Raw genomic sequence first — 20,031 nt, forward strand, 5'->3', positions numbered from 1 at the left:
AGAAGTGTGATTAAACTAATTGACATTAAAGTTACCCATCTACATATATGTGGTCTACCATATATTTTGTATGTGGTAGGAAGGGGCAATGCAAGATAGTTAGTTGTGATGCATCACTTCAGTGCTCAAAGATTACATATTTTTTCTTCTAATAGTTTCTGAAGGGAATTTAATGATTGCTTCTTTTTTTAATTATCTAAACCTCTTGACATAATGAGATTTTCTATAGTAGTGTTTCTCCGGCATATGATTAGGTTTTAAGACTGCCGTTTGAAAAAAATAATGTGTACGTTAACCTCTTTCATTGAAAGACCGAATTTAGGAGCTTCACACAAGCCTAAAGTAAAACACTGCTTTGACTGTATCATTTTCACTGGAGGTTGCAAGATTTAGGTTGCGACCAAAAGAATGAGTGTGAACAGGATCCTTGAAAGGGACTTAGTTTCAAAAGGGCAGGTTTGGCTGTGAGATAGGAGCTGGAGGAGAGCTTAGAGTTAAGCTGTTGCCTCTTCACATGAAAAGAAGCCACAAGATTAGGCATCTGATTTAGATGCCAGAGATTCAACTTCCTTTGGAGGTACTGAAGGTGTGTCTAGGACACCTTCAGTTTCAACCTTTTTGAAACTGAGAGCTACTTCATTGGTGTTGTGTCATACGAAGGGCTACCAGTACTGACTTTTGAACTAGAAGAATCAAAGTTCACCTTAAATTTATGAAAAAAAAAAACAACATTTTTCATGCTTTGTTATATATATTGTTGTTTTAAACCTATACACATGCAAGTGTGAATAAACAGGAAAAGGAACAGAATAAAATAAAGTTGTAGATGCAGCTCACTGGCAGGTTGTTTTGTTTTTAGAGCAGGCTCGTGGGCACCAAATGTGGTCCTCGGGGGCTGCTTGCTGTCCGTGGGCACCATGTTGGTGACCCTTGATCTAGGATGTAGAAGGGGCCACAGGTAGATTGAGACTTTACTGGAAGAATTACATATTGCACCAGGCAAGGAAAGGTTTTGGGATCTCTGAAGAGGAATGGGCACACATTGCAGGGAATGGGGGCATCTGCATACAACTTTGTTTAAGCATTACGAATCTCAATTCATGTGACATGAAATCTGCCAGATCACAGTTAGAAAATAAAACACAAAATACTCAGAATGTAAGGCCCTATTCCCACTAATTAGGAGTGCTCTACTGGTTTCAGGATTTCCAAGAAGATTAAAACTTTGCAGGATTGTAGCAACTTCGGAGACTTGATTTCAGAATGAAGACTCAAATTTCCTGATCTTCTGATACTTGGTACATAAATTTAGGGCTTGGCAATATGTACCAAAAAATTACCTCAATATTTTTAAGATGAGTGATAGATGTATTTAACTTGATATGTTTTCTTTTCATAAAGCGTCTCTGACTCAAAGCTTTATCCCAAATGTCTCACAGGCAAATTTTATTTTATCAAATAGCCATAGATAAATTATGAGAAACAGCTGAAAAATAACCTACTGGAATACATAACAGTATAATTATCATACAACATAGACCACCTCCATACAAATAATATAGACTTACTATATATTTTAAAAAGAATCTCGATATTTTCAACATCTCTACATGTTTCCCAGCCCCACACAGGATTTCCCCGCTTCTTTTCTGGTTATTCAATTACAGTGCTTAAAGTTATCAGAACTCAACTTTAAGGTTTCCAGACTGTCTCCTGAATTTCCTTCAAAATGTTACTTTTTCTGCACCTCAACAATCAGTTTAGGTCTTCCCGTGGTAAAGCTTATCCCAATTATTTTTTCAACTTCTTCAATACATTCTCAATTTTAACCTTGCACTGGTCTCTGTGTGCATTTGTAGGTGAGTGCCATCAGATTATTTCATACAAAATAAAACCAGAATGTCTTAATGTTTCACCGATCACTCTGAGCCAAATGAAATTCGGTGGTGTGTGCACTTCTCCCCAGCCGAGCATCCTACCATTTGGATCGCTACATCAATCTCTTTGTGTACCTACTAAATTACTTGATGTGTTGCCAGTCCAGTGAGACTGTGGCCAGAGTGACTTACGGCAAGTCCTCCTTCAAATCCTCGGATAACCAATTTACACCAGCGCACGAATGCCATATGTCAAGAACAGACTGCCCCTTCTTCTACCAGGCTCCTAATGGCAGCAATAAGAAACAAGATGTATCTAAGGATGCACGATACTTCTCATTACGTAGGACGGAAAATATGAGACCTGATCGCAAGATGTGGTAGAGCCTTTAACAAGAAGATGAAACAAGTGTGAATATTTTTAAATTAAATCTCTTTATGTCTCCTTCTAGTTAATTTTTGATTTGTGTTTATTCATTTTGCCTATCAATACCTGTGCCATCACTTTATGGTAGAGTTAATACTGCAGCTCCAAATCGCTTTAAAGTTTTTTTTCTGTGCTTGTGTGGTATGTAGCTGTAGCGTAAGTGGTTGGGTTTTCTCATGGCCCGGAAGAGACAAAGACACAGTTAAATTAGCCAAAAGCCCGTGACAGTGTTTTGTCTTTAATGAGCTTACACTTCTTCTTTCCCCTCACTATAATCTCTGATTCTGGACATATTCCAATGCAGCACTCAGTGTGTGTATCTGTGTGTGGGTTTGTGAGAAGAGAGTGTGAGTGTGCATGCTTCTGTTTGCTCTTGACAAGAGCGCAAGCCAAAGAATTGCACCCGATTTTCTTTTCATTTCTCCGTGCATGTATGTATGATTATTTGCTGAGGGATAGAAAAAGAAACCACACCACGGCTCTAGTTGGGTGTTCTTCTTTTTGTATCATCCTTTATTTTGATAAAGGTCCCAGTGGTTGCATGGTGTTTGAACTGATTCCAGTGGTTTGCTGCAGGCCACAGAGTTAGCATGACATCTCGTCTTTTAACTCATTATGCTGCTCATCTTGTTCTGCGCCTCCACACTCAAGTCACGCAATTATTCAAGTGCTTTAAATGTCTAATTTAGAATCCTGTTTTTCTCTCCTTAAAGAGCTAGCTTGTGCATAAAGAATACAATAGAGTTCACCTCAGCCCTTGGCTAAAATAACACCTTAGGCACCTTGCTAATACAGCCATTGTGAGCCTTTCTGTTTAGTTCTGATTGGGTTAAACAGATCCAGCTGAACAATCTCATTCCACAAAATCAACTTTGTATTTTATTACCACATGGGATGTATTTGTGTATGCCTTTTTCCCTCTGTATAGGCGTCTATATAGAGTTCCTGTTGGGACGGTAGTCCGTCTGCACTAGAAGTTTAATACCTAGATGAAAAACACTATGTCTTGTATAAATTCACCCTCCAGCATTAGAGCAACCGTAACCATGTAGCAAGAGCTGCAGTGGATTGGTTTCAAAATTATCCACATGTTAGAATGGCCCAGTCAACATCCAGACCTAAATCCAAAGGAGAATCTGTTGTAAGTTGATGTTAACAGTTGTTTGAGCCATTTTTGAACAAGGAATAAGCTAAAGATTTCTGTCTGAAGATTTCCTAAACTGGTAGAGGGAAAAAAAAGTCAAAAGACTAGCAGTTGTAAACGAGGAGAAAGATGGCTGAACAAACTCTTTACTTAGAGGTGATCAAATATAACCACAATTTTTATTTCAATTTTTTTTTTTAAAAACACGTTTTATTCTTTTCTTTCTTAGTTTTTAAGGAATGATGCTTCATTTTGCACTGAGATTTAAAATGCTAATGAGCAATATTTTTAAAAGATTTTGCAAAAACGAATGCTGCAAAAAAAATGTGTCATTCTCTTGATGTGCAAAGCTAGAAGAGACATTCCCTCAAAGGCTTGCAAAGGGGCTATGACATAAAACCCCAATGAAACACATTGAACACATTGATATTTATGGTTGTAACTTAGCAAAATAAAAAAAAGGCATTGTAATGCAATTTTAGAAGCTGTTGTTTTGAGGGGAACAAAATGGAAACACAGGAAAACTCTTCTGAACACTCTAAATGGTTCTTTGTAAAAACAAGCTCTTCTTATCTGAGCGGCCGCAGTCAAACCATTTGCCTCCTCATCTAAATCATGTCTGTGTGCATGCTGTGTGTTTGTACTAATCATTACCCTGTGTGATCTATATGTCTTTGCTTTAATGGTTAACTGTTTACTTGGAGGCTGAAATTCCTCAGAGTCGCCCCTGTAGGGCCGCTGACACGTGTGCGTACACCATATTGCAAACACACATCAAACAGACGGTGGTGCATGGTCAAGCCTTCACAAACAAGCACACATCCTCATCCTGAAACATAAACACACAACCAGTTCTCTGTTTGCTCCAGTTTGATTTTGATTAGGGCTTCATCTTTTTCGGATCTCAGAAATGGCCCGGAGGTTTTGCCGGTCGGTGGTTTGTTGTTGGTGCCAGCACACAACTGGTTGAAGGGGAACTTGGATGGCATCATATATTTGGTGGGAAAGCATTGGGGTCCAACAATCGTGGTTCAAATGTTTAGAAAAGAAAAAGCTTGTTAAGTCAGAAGCCAAATAGTTTCAGACCATACTCCCCTGCAGGCAGCTGAAATCTGATCGGGTGAAGAAAAGAGGGGTTCTCCATAATCTAGCTCAATGAAGAAATGTATTTAGAAAGTTGTGCCAATAATCCAATTTCTGGCATAGATATAAACTCCTTTGTTTTCCTATTCATGATTATATGAATACTTCTTTTTTTTGCTTGAAATACAGAAAAATGCTTTTCTTCATTCTTCCCTTAATATTAATCCTAAATCAACAGTGACAAAAAAATCACATCTGTTGCTTCTACATGAAATAGAAAAAAAAATCTACTTATATACCTTTGTAGATATTTTGTTCATTTTAAAGGTACAAAGCAAGCTTTTAAATAGCCAAAAATCAGAATAATTGTTTAATGTCCAAAAGCTTCACAATCCAAGATGCTGGCTCTTCACATTATGTCCACATTAACTGATTAGACTTGATTCAACTAATTTATATTTCTATATTAAAGCTCTGGTGTTTAGAAAATAGCCATAGTTTAGTGGTGTAAATTAACAGCTTACTTATGACAAAACTACTCCACAGTTGCAGTCAGATCAGTTTATTTATGTAATACCAGTTAACATTTCAATGCACTTTACAAGCCAAACCGGTCCAGTTTATATTCCAGGTCCAGTTTCAGACTTAATTCATCTCACTCCGATTCATAACAAGACAACTTTATAAGGACTTTAGAAATAATACAACTGACTAAAGCACTCAATAGATTATATAAAAGCATTAAAACATAAAAAAACAAAAAGACACAAAAAATATGTTGTAAAACAACTCAATAAAATTTAACGATAAGCTTTCTTTAAAGAGCTGGGTCCAAAACCAATGAAAAAAGATGATTTTTCAGGGCACATTAATAAGAGACAGTGAAGAGGCCAGTTTAATTTGCACTGGCAGTGGACTCTAAATCTTTGGAGCGGCCACAGAAAAAAACTCAGTCTGGTCTGCTGACCTGAGTGAACGGGAAAGGCAATGTCAGAAAGGTAAGCTGGGGCAAGATCATTTAAAGATTTAAAAAAGTTTAAATAATTTCAAAAAGATCCCTATCATTTACATGTCAGAGAGAAGATCTCCGACATAAGAATAAAATGTAAAGTGTATGCTTTCACCTTTCTATTTGTGCAACGTGTTTTTTTTTAATGAAATGTATGATCTAGAAGCACTTTCCATAATTTCAAGTATATCAAGTTCAAATCTCAAAGAAAGAAATCAAATGTTGCCATTATCTTTAAAGACTAATAAAATAAATATAATTGATGAAATAAAATAATGCATAGAATTTTTTTAGATGCATCATTGACACAAGCAGTGGACCTACATTTAGTGAGTAATGACTCTAGGATCAATTGTATAATATTTTTATTAATTTGTATGAAACATGTCATTACAGTACACATAGCAAACTAAGTAGCTTCCATCATTTATAAAAACCATCTTGATTATATTATGAAATTATTTCTGACAAAAGACACTTTTTTTATCATTTCTACACTATACACATTAAAAATATCAGTTTTGTTTTGTGATATTTAACTATAAAGTTATAGTACAGTGATAGTTTTGCATATCTATGCATGCTAACCGTTAAAATTATATTAATACTTCAAAATAATAGTTTCTTATTATATGAATTGCAATTACCTGCATTCCATTAAATCTCAGATGTCCCTTGCAAGTCTGTTTTTTTTTTTTTTTTTTTTTTAGTCAAAAGTAAAATAAAAACTACCCACAGCTAAAGCCCACTGATTCCAGCATGGCATTCCATACATGAGCAAACAGTAAGCTTTGACACGTCAAATGATGTTCTTGCCTTTGCTCTATGTCAGTTTTGCACAAGACAGTGACAATAAACTGGGTCGTAGGTCTAAGGTTTTGCAACACAGTCTGTGTTGCATGGAGCTCATATTGTGACACTATCTCTGGTGTAATTACCATTAGTTTCAACAGTAATACTGTGTGAAATTTGCATCATAAGTATTTATCTGGTAACATTTTTGTAGGACTCTGTAATTTAAATGGACTTAAATGCATAATTTTCACATCACTGTTCTAAGCAGTAGTTTGCACTGTTGCCTTACAACAATAAGATCCCCAGTTTGAATCGCACTTCGGTCAGTAAAGCTATCATTGCTGAATAGAAATATAACTTTGTTGGTCTTTCTAAATATGTAACATTAAAAAAACATTTTTGCGCTCAAATAAATGGATTAAGAGCTGCCTAAATGCAACGTGAACTGACAGAAAAGTTCGGATTTTTGAGACGCAGTTTGGGTTTGCTCTTTGTGCCATTCACATTGCTGCCAACGGCTCGTTTGCATTGCAGACCGTTAATTCGCTCCTGAATGCGCCTTTACGTAGGGATAACATGTAAATCACTTACTCTATTTGTCTCATTATCTTTTGGTATGAACGCACTTTTAGACTCTTTAGAGATGATGTTCGCTGCCAGAATAGTGGCTGTCAGTCAATTGAATTTATTCAAATGTGCAGAGGAATGTGAAATTGAGAGCAGTAGGGAGAGCCAGGGGACAGGCAAGAGAGGACAGATAGAGAAGTGAGAGAGCAGATAGAGTAAATAAACATAGCCGGGAAGTGTTGAGTCCACGCACAGGACGTGGCTCGGTTTGTGTGTATTTATCAAGCCCAGCTGGCTCCCATTTACCCAGGAATGAGTCTGCACCTCTCAGAGGTCTGCGCCTGCTTCGCTTTGAAGGCCCCTGTGTTGTCTCTGTGTGTTTGAAAAACAGCAGCTTTCCTAATGAACTGTGCGACGTCTTTGAACATATCAAACACGTAATATTTACTGCATGTATATCGCGTGTATGTGCACATTTTGAACATATATTTACACCCAAACACAAACGGACACGCTCACAGACACACATACGGATCGGCACAGATTTCACAAGCGTTCACATAGACCCCTAAACAGCCACAAGGGTTGGATTTAACTACTTCCAGATGGAGGTTTAGGACAGAGCGCTCACCAACACACAGACAAAATCTGGCTTTGTTGAAGTCAGCAAAACTACTCTCTTCTAATTAATTAAGTGCTGGCGGATGGGAAATAGCTTTTCCTCTGGATTTATAATGCAATATAAAAGTGGGAATCTAAAAAGGGACAATACCTACTGTATTTTTAACAAATATTCTGTACATTACCCTTCTACTTAATGTTTACCTACATGTATGTACCTGTTTGCTTGTTTGTTTTTGCAGATGTGGCCTACACCTACACTGAGCCCCTCATATTGAGGGTAAATGGCACTCCTAAAAGGTTGTTAAATGACGATGGTGATGGAGATATTTGCAACACAACGCTCACAATACCCAACGAGAGCATTACATGTGAGTAAAGCACACACATTATGTCTTTCTATCTTACCAAGAGCTTTACATTAACTTCCCATTCATTTTTCCTTAATTTCTATGGCTTAAACCTGACCCTTTCCACAAACCTAAACCTAACCTAAACTCAATACACAGTTTAGTCCTAAACCTAACCCAAAATCAGCACTTTTTCTTGTGGGGACCTGGCTTTGAGCACTGGACCCTTATAGGGTTTCCACTACATGCAATGGATCGTGGCGGACTGCCACAGCAAAATAAAAGCCACCACACTTTCAGAATTAAGTTAATATATATATATATATATATATATATATATATATATATTAGGGCTGGGCAAGTTAACGCATTAATTTCGCGTTAACTCATTAGACTATTAACGGCGATATTTTCTTTAACGCGCGTTAACGCATGTTGCTCACATGCTTTTATTTTGTGAAGGTCTGTTGCTGCGGTATAGGGGTTTGAATCAGAACAGTAGGTGGCGATAAAGCGCCAATAATCTCGCTGTCAGCCAAACCTCGGATTCAGAGAAAGAAAGGTGCTGGCCGGGAAAAAAAACAAAGCCGACATGCGGAAGGCGGTGTTTCCCGCAGGAATTTGCTTAGGCGAGGCGGTGAGTTGGCGAACGGAACAAGTTTTGTGCGGAGTGGAGCGGAGTCGACCCCAAGTCGCTTCTCGTTTCAAAGTATCCATGTGTTTTTTTGTCTGTTTTTCCCTGCCATTCACTATATGCACGCGAGAAAGCAACAACAAAAAAACGCGTGTCAACGTCAAATAAACGCAAGGAACGCAAGCATATCGAGTTAGCAAGCATTTCAGTTTAAAGTTCTTCCAGCATCGAATATGACAGAAACAAGTTAGTTGTAACCACTGCCAAGTTAAACTTTGGTATTGAACATAAAATGGTAATGCTGCTCCCTGCTGTTACCTCAGAAATTGCCTGTTTTTGGTAGATTTTTTTCTCATAAAGAGAATTCCCTCTCAGTGGCAATAAGCTTTAATATATTATTATTGCTATTTTTTGTTTAAGTAGAGCTTTACACTAAATATGTGTTGCTGATAAGTGCTACAAATGTTACAACACTTTTGCTCATAGGGCAGCAGAACATTAAAATAAAAGTGCTCTTTACACTACTTTTGAATTCATTCTTGGAGTTTGTAAATACAATGCGATTAATCGCGATTAATCGCGATTAATCAGGCAACTTATGCGATTAATCGCGATTAAATATTTTAATCGTTGCCCAGCCCTAATATATATATATATATACTTCGAAAAACCACCACCGCTCCTTCCTGTCTGGCTGTAAAGCTAGCTAGTGTCTACTGGGCGGTGCAGAGACGACAGTCCAGTGTTCCCATTTAGCATCTTTTTTGCTATATTTAGCGACTTTCTTTCAAAAAGCGACTAGCAACAAGTTTAGCTGCATTTTTTTTTTTTTGTGCTAATGGCAACTTTACGTGAAAGCACCAATTGTTCTTAAGGCAGCAGCGAGAGCTGCTGAGCACGTCCCTACTTCCCTCAGCACTGTCTCACAGGCACACCACAGCTGCTGCTGCCTCGTCCTGAAATCTCAGCATTAGAGGCAGTTAGTATGAAATAGTTTTAACAGTGGTCTATTTTGTCGCTGAAATTGTTGCACTAAAATAATTAACTGAATTTCATTCCCACATAGCTTCAATCACTCATTGACCTCGTTCACTTTGTGTGTATCTGATAACTGTCTTTTGGGTACAGTTTGTTTTATGCAGTGTGGATTCAGGCAATGTATAATGTAAAATTCATAAATCATTTCATAAAGGTCATCTGTAGGTCCAAACACATTTATTCACTGTTTTTAATCTCTTCTTTGTCTTAGCAATAGCTTCTTATTCCTACAGCCTGGGTCACAAATGTATTAACAAATATTCAACTTATAGAATGACGTCATCTACCCCCCAGTTTAAAAACAATCCTAGAGAAAACCCTGGTATATGTTGGAGAAATGGAGCTTACACTGCAACAAATGCTAGAACGCACACACACACACACACACACACACACTCCCACACTGAAACACTGACAGAGAGACTGATCAGTTTGGTTTCCATTACTGATTTCTCCTCAGATGAGTCATATTATCCTGACCTTTAACTGATACATTCACACACCCCAAAGAAATAGGTCAGGTATCCATACACACAGTCAAGTTTTTGAAAGTGACCAAATCTCCACCCAAATCTGAACTTTGCTCACAACTCAAAACAAACGTCTCTCAACTTTTCCAGTTTCCTCTCTTCTCCGAACAATCTTTTTCCCTGCCTTTTTTGTTTGGAAATGGATTGTTAGGAGGTCAGCGTTTCCCAGACTTCACTAGTTATTCAGGGTTCACTGGGCTTCCTGGTCAGTCAGATTATAGTTGGCATTTTATTAATTAGAGGTCTATACGTTCTGGAGTGTGAATCACTAACACCGATCCAACAAAAATTCACATGAGTAAGGACAAAATTATCAGATGCAGACTGTGGTGCTTTAAAGGTTCGTGCCAAATCAAAGGATAAAGGTGGGACTGTTTGCTGAACAAGTTGTGTTTCAAAGCAAATTTACTTTGGGAACATTCCTGCTGTTTATCCATTGTTTGATGTTGGCCAGTGAACTACAAGTACTTTCTCTGTGTCAAGCAGCTCACATTTTAAGAAGCTATTTAAATGGAGGAAAAAGTATCTTGCCATGTTCCCCAGTGTTCCAGAGGGGGATTTTACCTTGCTCCAAACGTCAGTAGGATTTGGACTAAAGTTTTATTTCCATTTGTTCAAAAATCTAAAGTTTCATTTATTTTATTCTTCTTTTTATTCATTTGTAAAGCAGTTTCTGTCGATCCTTTCCAAAATAAATCTCATTTTATACAATTAGAGTAATTATTTTTTTTATTATGTCCTATATTGTTTTACATTTTAAATACACTTAGGAATATCCACATCTAAATTTCTTCACCAGATCTCCCTAAAGGAGCACCTCCCTGTCTCACTAATGAGAGCCATCAAAACTCCAGGCTTGCTTTAAACGTTTTATATCACCAACCGCCATTAGTCGCTTTTCTTTCTCAAATTACAAGTCCTGTGGTTTCGTCTTAGTCAGAGAGAGACAGACGCTGTCTTACTCGCCTTGATGTGCTGTCACAGTCTGAGTTCTGAATCAAAGCCAAAAGTTACGCAAGTTTTGGCACGTCATCTCTCCATGGCATTTATTTTTCAGTTCTTTGTTTTCAAAGAAGAAGAAATCTTAACCTTACTCTAGATCTGGTATGTCATTTATAGTATCTCACAAAATAACTCATTGTACAGCCATGGCTACCAAAGTGAACACAGTGCTAAGAAAAAAACATCCAAATTGTGGCTAAAGTGTCAATATTTTGTGTGGCCCATTATTTTTTTTTTGCACTGCCTTAAATGGACATGGATTTAGCTTAAGCTTCACAGGTTGCCATTGGAGTCCTCTTCTTCGATGACATGACATAGCTGCTGGATTTTGGAGAACTTTGAGAATGACCCACAGATGCTCAATAGGGTTAAAGTCTGGAGACATGCTTGGCCAATCCAGCACCTTTACTCTCATGTCGTTAGCAAGGTGGTCGTCTTGGAGGTGTGTTTGGGGTTGTGATCATGGTGGAATACTGCCCTGTGGCCCAGTTTCCAAAGGGAGAGGATTATGCCTCAGTACATCACAGATAGGGATGCAAACCAACAATCAGATTAGGATTGTCTATTAATGCTTTGGTAGATTAAAGCTTGTTCCATTCAATTAACTGCTAGCGTCCGCAAGACGGGCCTTCTTTCTGTGTTGCAGGAAAACAAGTATGCATGATGCACTTTTTGCAGTAAATATAAACATTCAACAAGCCCCTTAAAGGAGCAATAAGTGAAATTCCACCACTAGGTGTGCTGTTAAGCACTGTCTGTAGATCAGAACAAAATGTGTGACAAGCCACCCCTCTCTCTCTACTTCCACTCTAGCTGCAACCTGGCACCCCTTTGCCCTACCCTTTTCACCCGTCGCCTCGTATGCGCATATTTACTAAGGATAAATGCACAGCAAAATGGCATCACCTTTCAGAGGAACATGTATAGTAAAGAAGTAAGTAACTCATAACTTTATATGCCGTTACTAAGAGAGTATTTTGATCCGCTGGACGTGCCCTCTTTTTTTTTTTTTTTTTTGCTCCTATTACACTGCATTGACAGTGGCATTTTAGGGGCAGGGAGGGGCTAAGGTCTGGGTGGCAGCCATGGATGTACATGCACGTGCGACCAGCCCGGCTTTTTAAACAACATCATACCATATTCCATCTAAAAAGATACCTTTAGTTGTTCGCATCACTATTTTTTTAGTTCTTTCAATCAAAAACAATAAATTTTTGCTTATTGCTCCTTTTAGTTATGACCAGAATAGCGGCCATTCAGCCGTACTGCATAAGGCTCTGCTTTGTGCTGCAGTGTAGCTTGTCAACCAAAAGTTACTGATGTGCGGAGGGCGTTACGCAAAAGAAAATGTAGCATAATAGAAAACGACATGATGCATAAGCACGGTTGATGCTGTGAGCTTTCATGGGGAATAGAAGTGTTTCACTTATTTTATTCTGCCGATCTTATTTATTTCTATTCCGTGACCTAAAAGTTCCTGTTTTATTATATTTTATAAATATGTTTAACAATGTGCAAGAAAACCACATTTTCCTGTTTATTCAGTCATTATTTAACACAGGCAGGCGCAATACATTGTTAAAAGATATTGGTGTGCCTCTTTTTAAATTCTGCATATTGTAAAAAAAAAAAAAAAAAAAAAATAACCGTTCGAGTTATGGGAAGACCTTATTGATACAAGAGAAAACTAAAGTTTTTAAGAAAATGGCTGATATAGTTATTTGCCTTAAGGTGCCATGTTGGACTTCAAATGACCAGTATGAGAGAATGGAGAGCAATAATACCACATTTAACACACCTGCCCCCCATTTGCAAATGAGACCTTGTAACACTAATGGGTCACATGACATAAGGGAGGGGAAAATGGCAATTTGGACCAATTTTGCTTAGTGTTTAGTTATTTTGAGGGTATAGCAAATCTACATTGTTTTGCAAGCTACTTTACATTACATCAAGGTGTCACATTCTCAGTGTTGTGATGAAAAAAATCTAAGACATTTACAAATAATATCGTTCGTGAGACACTATATTCCTTTAGAATAACGACACCCACAAAATTGGAGCAAAGTGGTCTTTCTGTTACGCCGCTAACCTTACAGTATGGTGAAAAAATGTTAATCCTCCACTGTGGCCTGAATGCGTGCTTCCTTTTTTTGCGCAGAAAAGAAGAGAGATGATTTAAGTGAGTGAGTGGTGATTGAAAGGAGGAATTTAGGTCCAAGGGAAGGGTTGTGTAAGCTGTCATTTGAGTATGTGTTAGAGAGCCGCAGCCTGAGATCTTTTCTTTGAATCCAAGGCCAAAAATAGGTGACATCATAATAGCTAGTTCGTGCTAACTGAATAACCAGCATTTCAGGCAGGAAGGGGATAAATGGATAAGCAGGTAAAAAAGAAACAGCGTTCTATGAATTAAGTGGATGAGTGAACGTCTAGTCAGACTCTCCTGCCTCTACCTGTCCTGTCTGCGCTTTGCCTCTATTTTAAGCCTCTTTTTTTTTCTTCTCAGCGTCATTTTGTTTCCCAATATAAAATGTCTGAAACACACCCGCTCCATATGTTCTCCTGGAGAGGTCATGCATCACGTTTTTATGTCATCATAGGATTCCTCTTCTCTGTAGGGGTAGATCAAACGGTTACTATGAAAACACACTCATTTTAAACACAAGTTTAATGGGCTTTTCTAGGATTTTAGGTGATAGACCAACACAAAGCAGTAGTAGCGAAAGGAAAATCATAGAGGTGTGGCATACCCCTGTATTCAGCCCACATGTGTAGGTTTCACTCAAATCCAAGTCTTTTTCCCCATCTTTTAAGCTTTCTTCCAGGATTGTCCTGGATATAGCTCTTATCTATCAACCCTGACCAGCATTGCCACAGCATGGTGCTGCTAACATGTTTCACAGTGGGACCATTGTATCATGTTGATGTGTGTTATTAGTTTTCAAACACACATAGCATTTTGCAGAAGGTTCACTTCTGATCTCATCTGACCAGAGTACCTTCTTCCACCTGTTTGCTGTGTTGTCTACCCGGCTAGTAGCTGGGACAACCAAAAGTCCTCATGGTTTCCTTGTAAGAAAGGTTTCCTCTTGTTCTATGCAGGGCAGATTTGTAAAGGGCATAAATAATAACCATCCTGTTGAAAAATCTTCCGTCCTGAGTTGTTGGTCTCTGCAGCTCCTCCAGAGTTACTAAGGGCCTTTTGATTGCCTTTATGATTATGGGGCCAATCTGCCAGTTTAGGTGGACAGCCATGCCTAGCTATTTGTAGTTGCCCCTATTCTTTCCTTTTTGGATGGTGGCTGCTCTTTTTGATGTTCCTAGTCTCTGATATTGTTTTAAAACCTAACCTTGCTTTAAATTTCCTCACAACTTTATTTTTCACTTGTCTTGCATGGTCCGTAGACTTCGTGGTCCAATGGATGTAATGTATGGATATCAGTGAAAATGGAATAAACAATGTATGTCACAGTTTTCACAATCTTATTTCTAAAGAAAAAAAAAAAGAAAAAGAAAAAGAAAAAAAAACTATCAGTTCATTTCACGCTATATTCATCCACCAATACTGTGCTGGTCACACATGAAATCTTAGTAAAACAGACTGAAGTTATTTTGCTGTAAAGTTACAAGTTGTTTAAAGGTTCAAGGCAAGGCAAGTTTATTTATATAGCACTTTTCAGTAAAGACGATTCAAAATGCTCAAGGGGCGTAAACTCTTTTGGCCCTGGATGTTGTTCCTGGAGTTGGACCGGAAACAGTTCCTAAACTTTCTCAAGCTAATGTGGAGAACTTCCATCTGTTTTTTTCTGCAGAAGTACACATCTGTCTCCCTGACTACGCTATCATTTTTTGTCCTGTTTTGTTCTGCATGAGGTGACTAGTGTGTTTTTGTTAGAGCGCTTTTTATGTGGCCTTTGTCATTTGCAAGTAATACATCAATCATCTGTCTACAGTATTGTGTTTCATAATGAGCGGGTGGACGCTATTAAAAAAATCTGACTCAGGCTTGTGGTGAGATCACGGCCCACTGACATCTGTGAAAGCCTTTGCATGCATGGGGGGGGGGGGGGGGGTGTTGCGAGTGAGAGTGTATCGAAGCACGAGCTGAAAACTACATGCACGGCCCCGTATGTTCCTGTCTCGCAGTGATGATGGCATGCGTCTGGCTCTGGGTGCGTGGCTAGCTGTCTGAGAACAATGTGCAGAGAGGTTTACTAACACATGTGGCCGACTTGAACACAGTAAAAGTTTCTGGCTAGGTGATGTCATGAGCCCGGTGTTGTCTTTGACGTCACCGACGTAGCAGGATACACATGTTCGCAGATGTCTAACAGCTCACAGCCACGACTGGAAACAGTGAGACACGTGTAATTAATTACTGACAGGATCACAGTAGCATTTATGGTGTAATATTTTTGGTTTGAGTTTTTTTTACTGCTATATTTTCAGAGCGTGAGAACTAAAAAACGTTGGTATTTTGATTCTTCAGGAAATCAGGGCGCACGCTGAGAGGAGCTGTTTGTTATTATCTTCACCATCAAAGTGGAGCGCTCGGCTGTGCGCTGTTTTAGGACGTTTAGCAGGACCGATGTTCATGATTAGTCAAGCACACACATTTAAACAGTTTTCCACTTTTGTAAAACTGACTAACTCACCTTTTTCTCTGGTTTCTTCTTCTGAATTTGCTATCTGTCATGTTTGAACTCCTTTCACGATTACTGCCGAGCAACAAAACCCAGGCCCGTGTTGGAAAGTCTACCTTTTGCAGGGGGTAATGTCTTCAGGGCCTCGTTCACGAGAACCGATTTGTTAGTTAGTCAGTGGAGCTGCTGGGCATGAAGTTGATGTTTCATGTTTTTTCTTCAAAATTCAGGCCTTTTTATTTCAGTATTTGCACAGAGTTCCCCTTCATTTATCAAGCACAACTAAAACAAATGAGTCAAATAAAACAAAAAGTGAATGAAGCTTATTTTATGACTAATTTGGTCTCCCTCTTCCACCCCCCACCCTTCCAAGTCAAACCACAAAAGAAAACATGAGATTTGCTTTAGATTTGTTTTATGCCGTATATCACATTATCACACGGAACACAAAACTAATCAACTATGCCTGTCAGATGATGGAACAAGACAGATGTTTACTACACAGCTGTCTGTTACCAGACATTTCAGCAGGAGAACCAGAACTGTCACAGATCTGAACATTGTTTTTAACAGGAAGATTGAACAAAATAGGTCTAATTTACGGTCTAAATAGCGCTTAAGGCACTGAAAAACATCCAAAGATGTAGGAAATTGTTTATCTAAAGGAATATTAAATTCTATTTTTAAAGTCCAGCCCAATTAACACAGTTTCACAGCTTATCAGCACTGGGCGAAACAATAAAACTCTAACAGAAGCCCAGAAGCATTCGGTTATAAGGAATCTGGGACAAATTACAGGCACTAAAAAAAAAAACATTTGAAATAGTTTTGAAATGTTGCATAAATGTTGGGAAACTTTTTCTCTCTGGCAAATTCAGTCAAGATCTTGTGTCTACACATTTTACTTGTCAAACAATTTAGATAAAACAACATAGTTTTATAGTTGGCATTCAAAATCTATTCAGAATTGATAGCTGGCGGAAAATACTTTTTATTTTATTTCAAGGTTTAGTTGATGCCTGCAGTTTTTCACCCCTGCCAATGCAGACAAACTGCGGAAAAGACAATTAGATAAAGACAGAGACAGTCATGAGTCATGCCAGCAAAGTAGAGTTATTCTCTGATCCGGGGAGGAAACTGTGTAAGTACAGGGTATATGACGACCAGGAAAAGGAGTTGGATATGGAGGGTGTGAGAATGGCGGTGTGCTTGGGCCTTTAAATTGTAGTGACTCACCCAAACCTGCTTCACAGCTCAAAAATATCTGCAGATATGTACATAAAGTTGTTGTCCAGAGGGTTGCAGGGGCCCTCATTGACTCTTATAACTGTGTTCCTACCAAAGACTCAGCAATCAGAGACACACTGCGGTTTCCCGGCCTCATCATGTTAATGCCACAGTCACTTGGCTTTTTATTTGCTGTTATTTTTAACTGGCTTCCATTGCTGAATCATTGTGTTTATGAGTCACACCCATGAATCATCCTGATCCTAAAAATGCACAAGGAGCAACAGCCTCTCTCTTTTCCCCAAGCCATCTTTCTTCTTCGTTTTCTCCCTTGCAAACAAAGGGACCTTGTTTTTTCTCTCTCTTCCTTTTAGTGTGTGCATGTGCAGTGTGCATTCGCACGTGTTCTCGCATGCATATATTTGTATGCGAGTGGGTTTAACCTCAATCTCTGTTTGGAGGCAATCCGGACTAGCCGTGTCTCTCTGTCTCAGTCTGCCTGCCATATCCGCCTATGTATTCCACTCTCACATACTGACGCCGCCGCAAACATCACAAGCTCCGAAACATGAAATATGAGTTTCTCAACAACACTAAATTCCACTGGAAATACTTCACAACAAAAAGGAATAATATAAAAATGCTCCCAGCCACCCTCGTGGTTTTATCATTTGTGTCTTGGCTATCTGGGAGTGTTAGAAGAAAAGAAACTGAAAAGGAGAACATGCATAGGGGGAAGGATGCATACTGAGAAAAAAAGGGGCAAAAGAGAGCCTTAACAGAGGAGAGCAACAGGTATTGACTTTTGACACACTTTGGAGAGAGAAGAATGGTTGCTTCTTCTAGCTTTCCAACTCCAACCCAATGCACGCACACACTGGCCCAACAGCGTGCCAGACATCTGGAGCAAAGTTAGAAAACGCTGAATGAAAGAATCTTAAATAACACTGGATTGTTGTGTGACCACAACCAGCAGCCAATCAAAGCAGGCCTGTGTGTGTTAACTGTCTCCAAGTGATTATCAAACGCTCTTTATTTTCCCTCTTTTCTGCCTAGTTTCTTTAAAAAGGTAGCGCTCTGTGGCACAGAGAGCTAGAATGTACAGTGCACTGAGCAAAGACCCACAAGTATATCGGGTACTTTTTGGTTGGTTGATTTGTCCCGGGAATCAAGCTGTAGATCTTCACACAGCCGTTTGACGGCGATTTGTAATTTGACTCTGTTTCCCAGCTTTCCTCTCTCCATATTACTACATCAGCATGACAATGTGTTCGATTTGTCTACAAATTCAGGGCTTGAGTCTGGGACTAATGGCACTGAGTGCATTTTAGTTGCAAGTAGGAAAAGGCAGTGAGATGTGTTAATTGTTGTGGTGCTAATCATTAGTTCGCTGACCTCTGTCGTTCCCAGTCAGAATGCTGACTTCAGTGGGCGTTCTTATTTTCTTTCTGCCTGGGGAACTTCAAAAAGAACGCACTGTTGGTCTGTATAGCTGCACAGTGCTGTATCAAAATGCAAATTTGCAAACACTCACAGGTGTTAGCATAGTTTGTATAACTGTTTTACGGTGATTAGTTTTCTTAAACATTATCTTTATTTTTGTCCAGAGACGCTGACCCTTCTGGCAAACGTGTTTTATTCTAAAATCACATAAAAGTCACATAAAAGTGTAGCTGGATAGCAGAAATCTGCAAAATGTCCATTTTTCTTTTCACTGTGTGATGATTATCTTTCCGTATATCTTTATACTTTAGAAATATGAGGATACTAAACAATCAGAGCTTCAACATCGGCAGCCTAAATTGAATTTACTCTCATTGTATCCGTTATATTACGTTTCCTATTGTAAATGCGTGTGCCTTTGTTGATCCCCAGCTCAACCAGCCGCCAGATCCACACCCATCCATCACACAAAGCCTTGTCAGTCGCAGCCCGGCGGCCTGCTACGCAACGGAGCCAAGAGCCACGAGCACACGCACTGTTCGCATCACACACACACTGCCCACCTGCACGGCCTCCAGTCCAACCCTGTCAGGAATGGTAGCTCTCACAGACATCCCAAGCTGGGCTCTCTCCCGAGAGGCGGCTCCTCCACCTCATCGTCTTCCTCTGCAGGACCCAAAGGCACCAAGAAACTGCGGTCAAACCCCTCCATCACCTCCCAGAGCAGCAAGAGGAGCAAGAGCAGCTCGAAGAGCAACAGCTCCCAGATTCCCACAGACGCACAGGACGGTAAGATACAGATGAAGACACAGAATACTGCTGATGAGAGTTGGAGGACAGTGAGGAGAAAGGACAGGCAGCAGAATTTAACACCAGAGCTCATTTTAAGACTGCAGGGATCTCATGCCATATTAATGTCATTTGTCTGTCCTTTTCCGCCTATGTAATAAAATTTATAGTATTAAACTTTGGTGTATTTAACTATCCTCATATCCAAGCATCGCTATTAACTTCTATGATTTAAAGTGTAGGAGAAGTTACAACTACTGAAGAACTTATAATAAGAATTTATAGAAGAATATACCGAGAGAATATACATATCATGAATTAAATCAGAGGCAACCAGACTTTCGGTCAGTTCTTTCTGAAAATGTTTCGACACTTGTCCAGGAGTCTTTGTCAACTATGGTGGCTTGCACTTGAGCTACCAACTGCAGGTTGCAACCAGCGTACACATTTATGAATAGAAGGCCTCAGTAGAAAGAGATAAGACCTGAGTGGATTTGGGAGATTGTTTTCACGCGATAATGAGCAGAAGAGCAGGTAAGACAGTCTTGCTCATGTGCGGTTATTCAAAAAGGGACTTGGGGAAACGTCCAGGAAAAATCGCCGACTCTACCTTTAATCGGCTATTAATTAAAATACCTGCAAAGGTGTCCTCAAACTCTAAACAGTCTCTCACTCTGGGTCAGTGGGAGACAACCATGGCAAAGACTGCTGACTAGACCGCTGTCCAGAAGACAGTCATCGACGCCCTTCACAAGGAGAGTAAGCCACAAAAGGTCACTGCTGAAGAAGCCAGTTGTTCAGAGTTCTGTATCCAAGCATATTAAAAGAAAGTTGAGTGGAAGGAAGACGTGT

General features: G+C 39.2%; 1 protein-coding gene across 1 annotated transcript in view; it reads left to right on the plus strand.

Annotated features, from left to right (window-relative positions):
- mdfi (MyoD family inhibitor) overlaps positions 1 to 20,031 on the plus strand; it is a 37,144-nt gene that overhangs the window by 12,669 nt on the left and 4,444 nt on the right. The window contains exons 3-4 of the mRNA XM_036152114.1: positions 7,766 to 7,894; positions 18,823 to 19,179. Coding sequence (XP_036008007.1) covers positions 7,766 to 7,894; positions 18,823 to 19,179 — 486 coding nt within the window. The remainder of the gene's footprint in view (positions 1 to 7,765; positions 7,895 to 18,822; positions 19,180 to 20,031) is intronic.

This window comes from Fundulus heteroclitus, chromosome 20 (assembly GCF_011125445.2).
Source record: "Fundulus heteroclitus isolate FHET01 chromosome 20, MU-UCD_Fhet_4.1, whole genome shotgun sequence".
Classification (NCBI taxonomy): Eukaryota; Metazoa; Chordata; class Actinopteri; order Cyprinodontiformes; family Fundulidae; genus Fundulus; species Fundulus heteroclitus.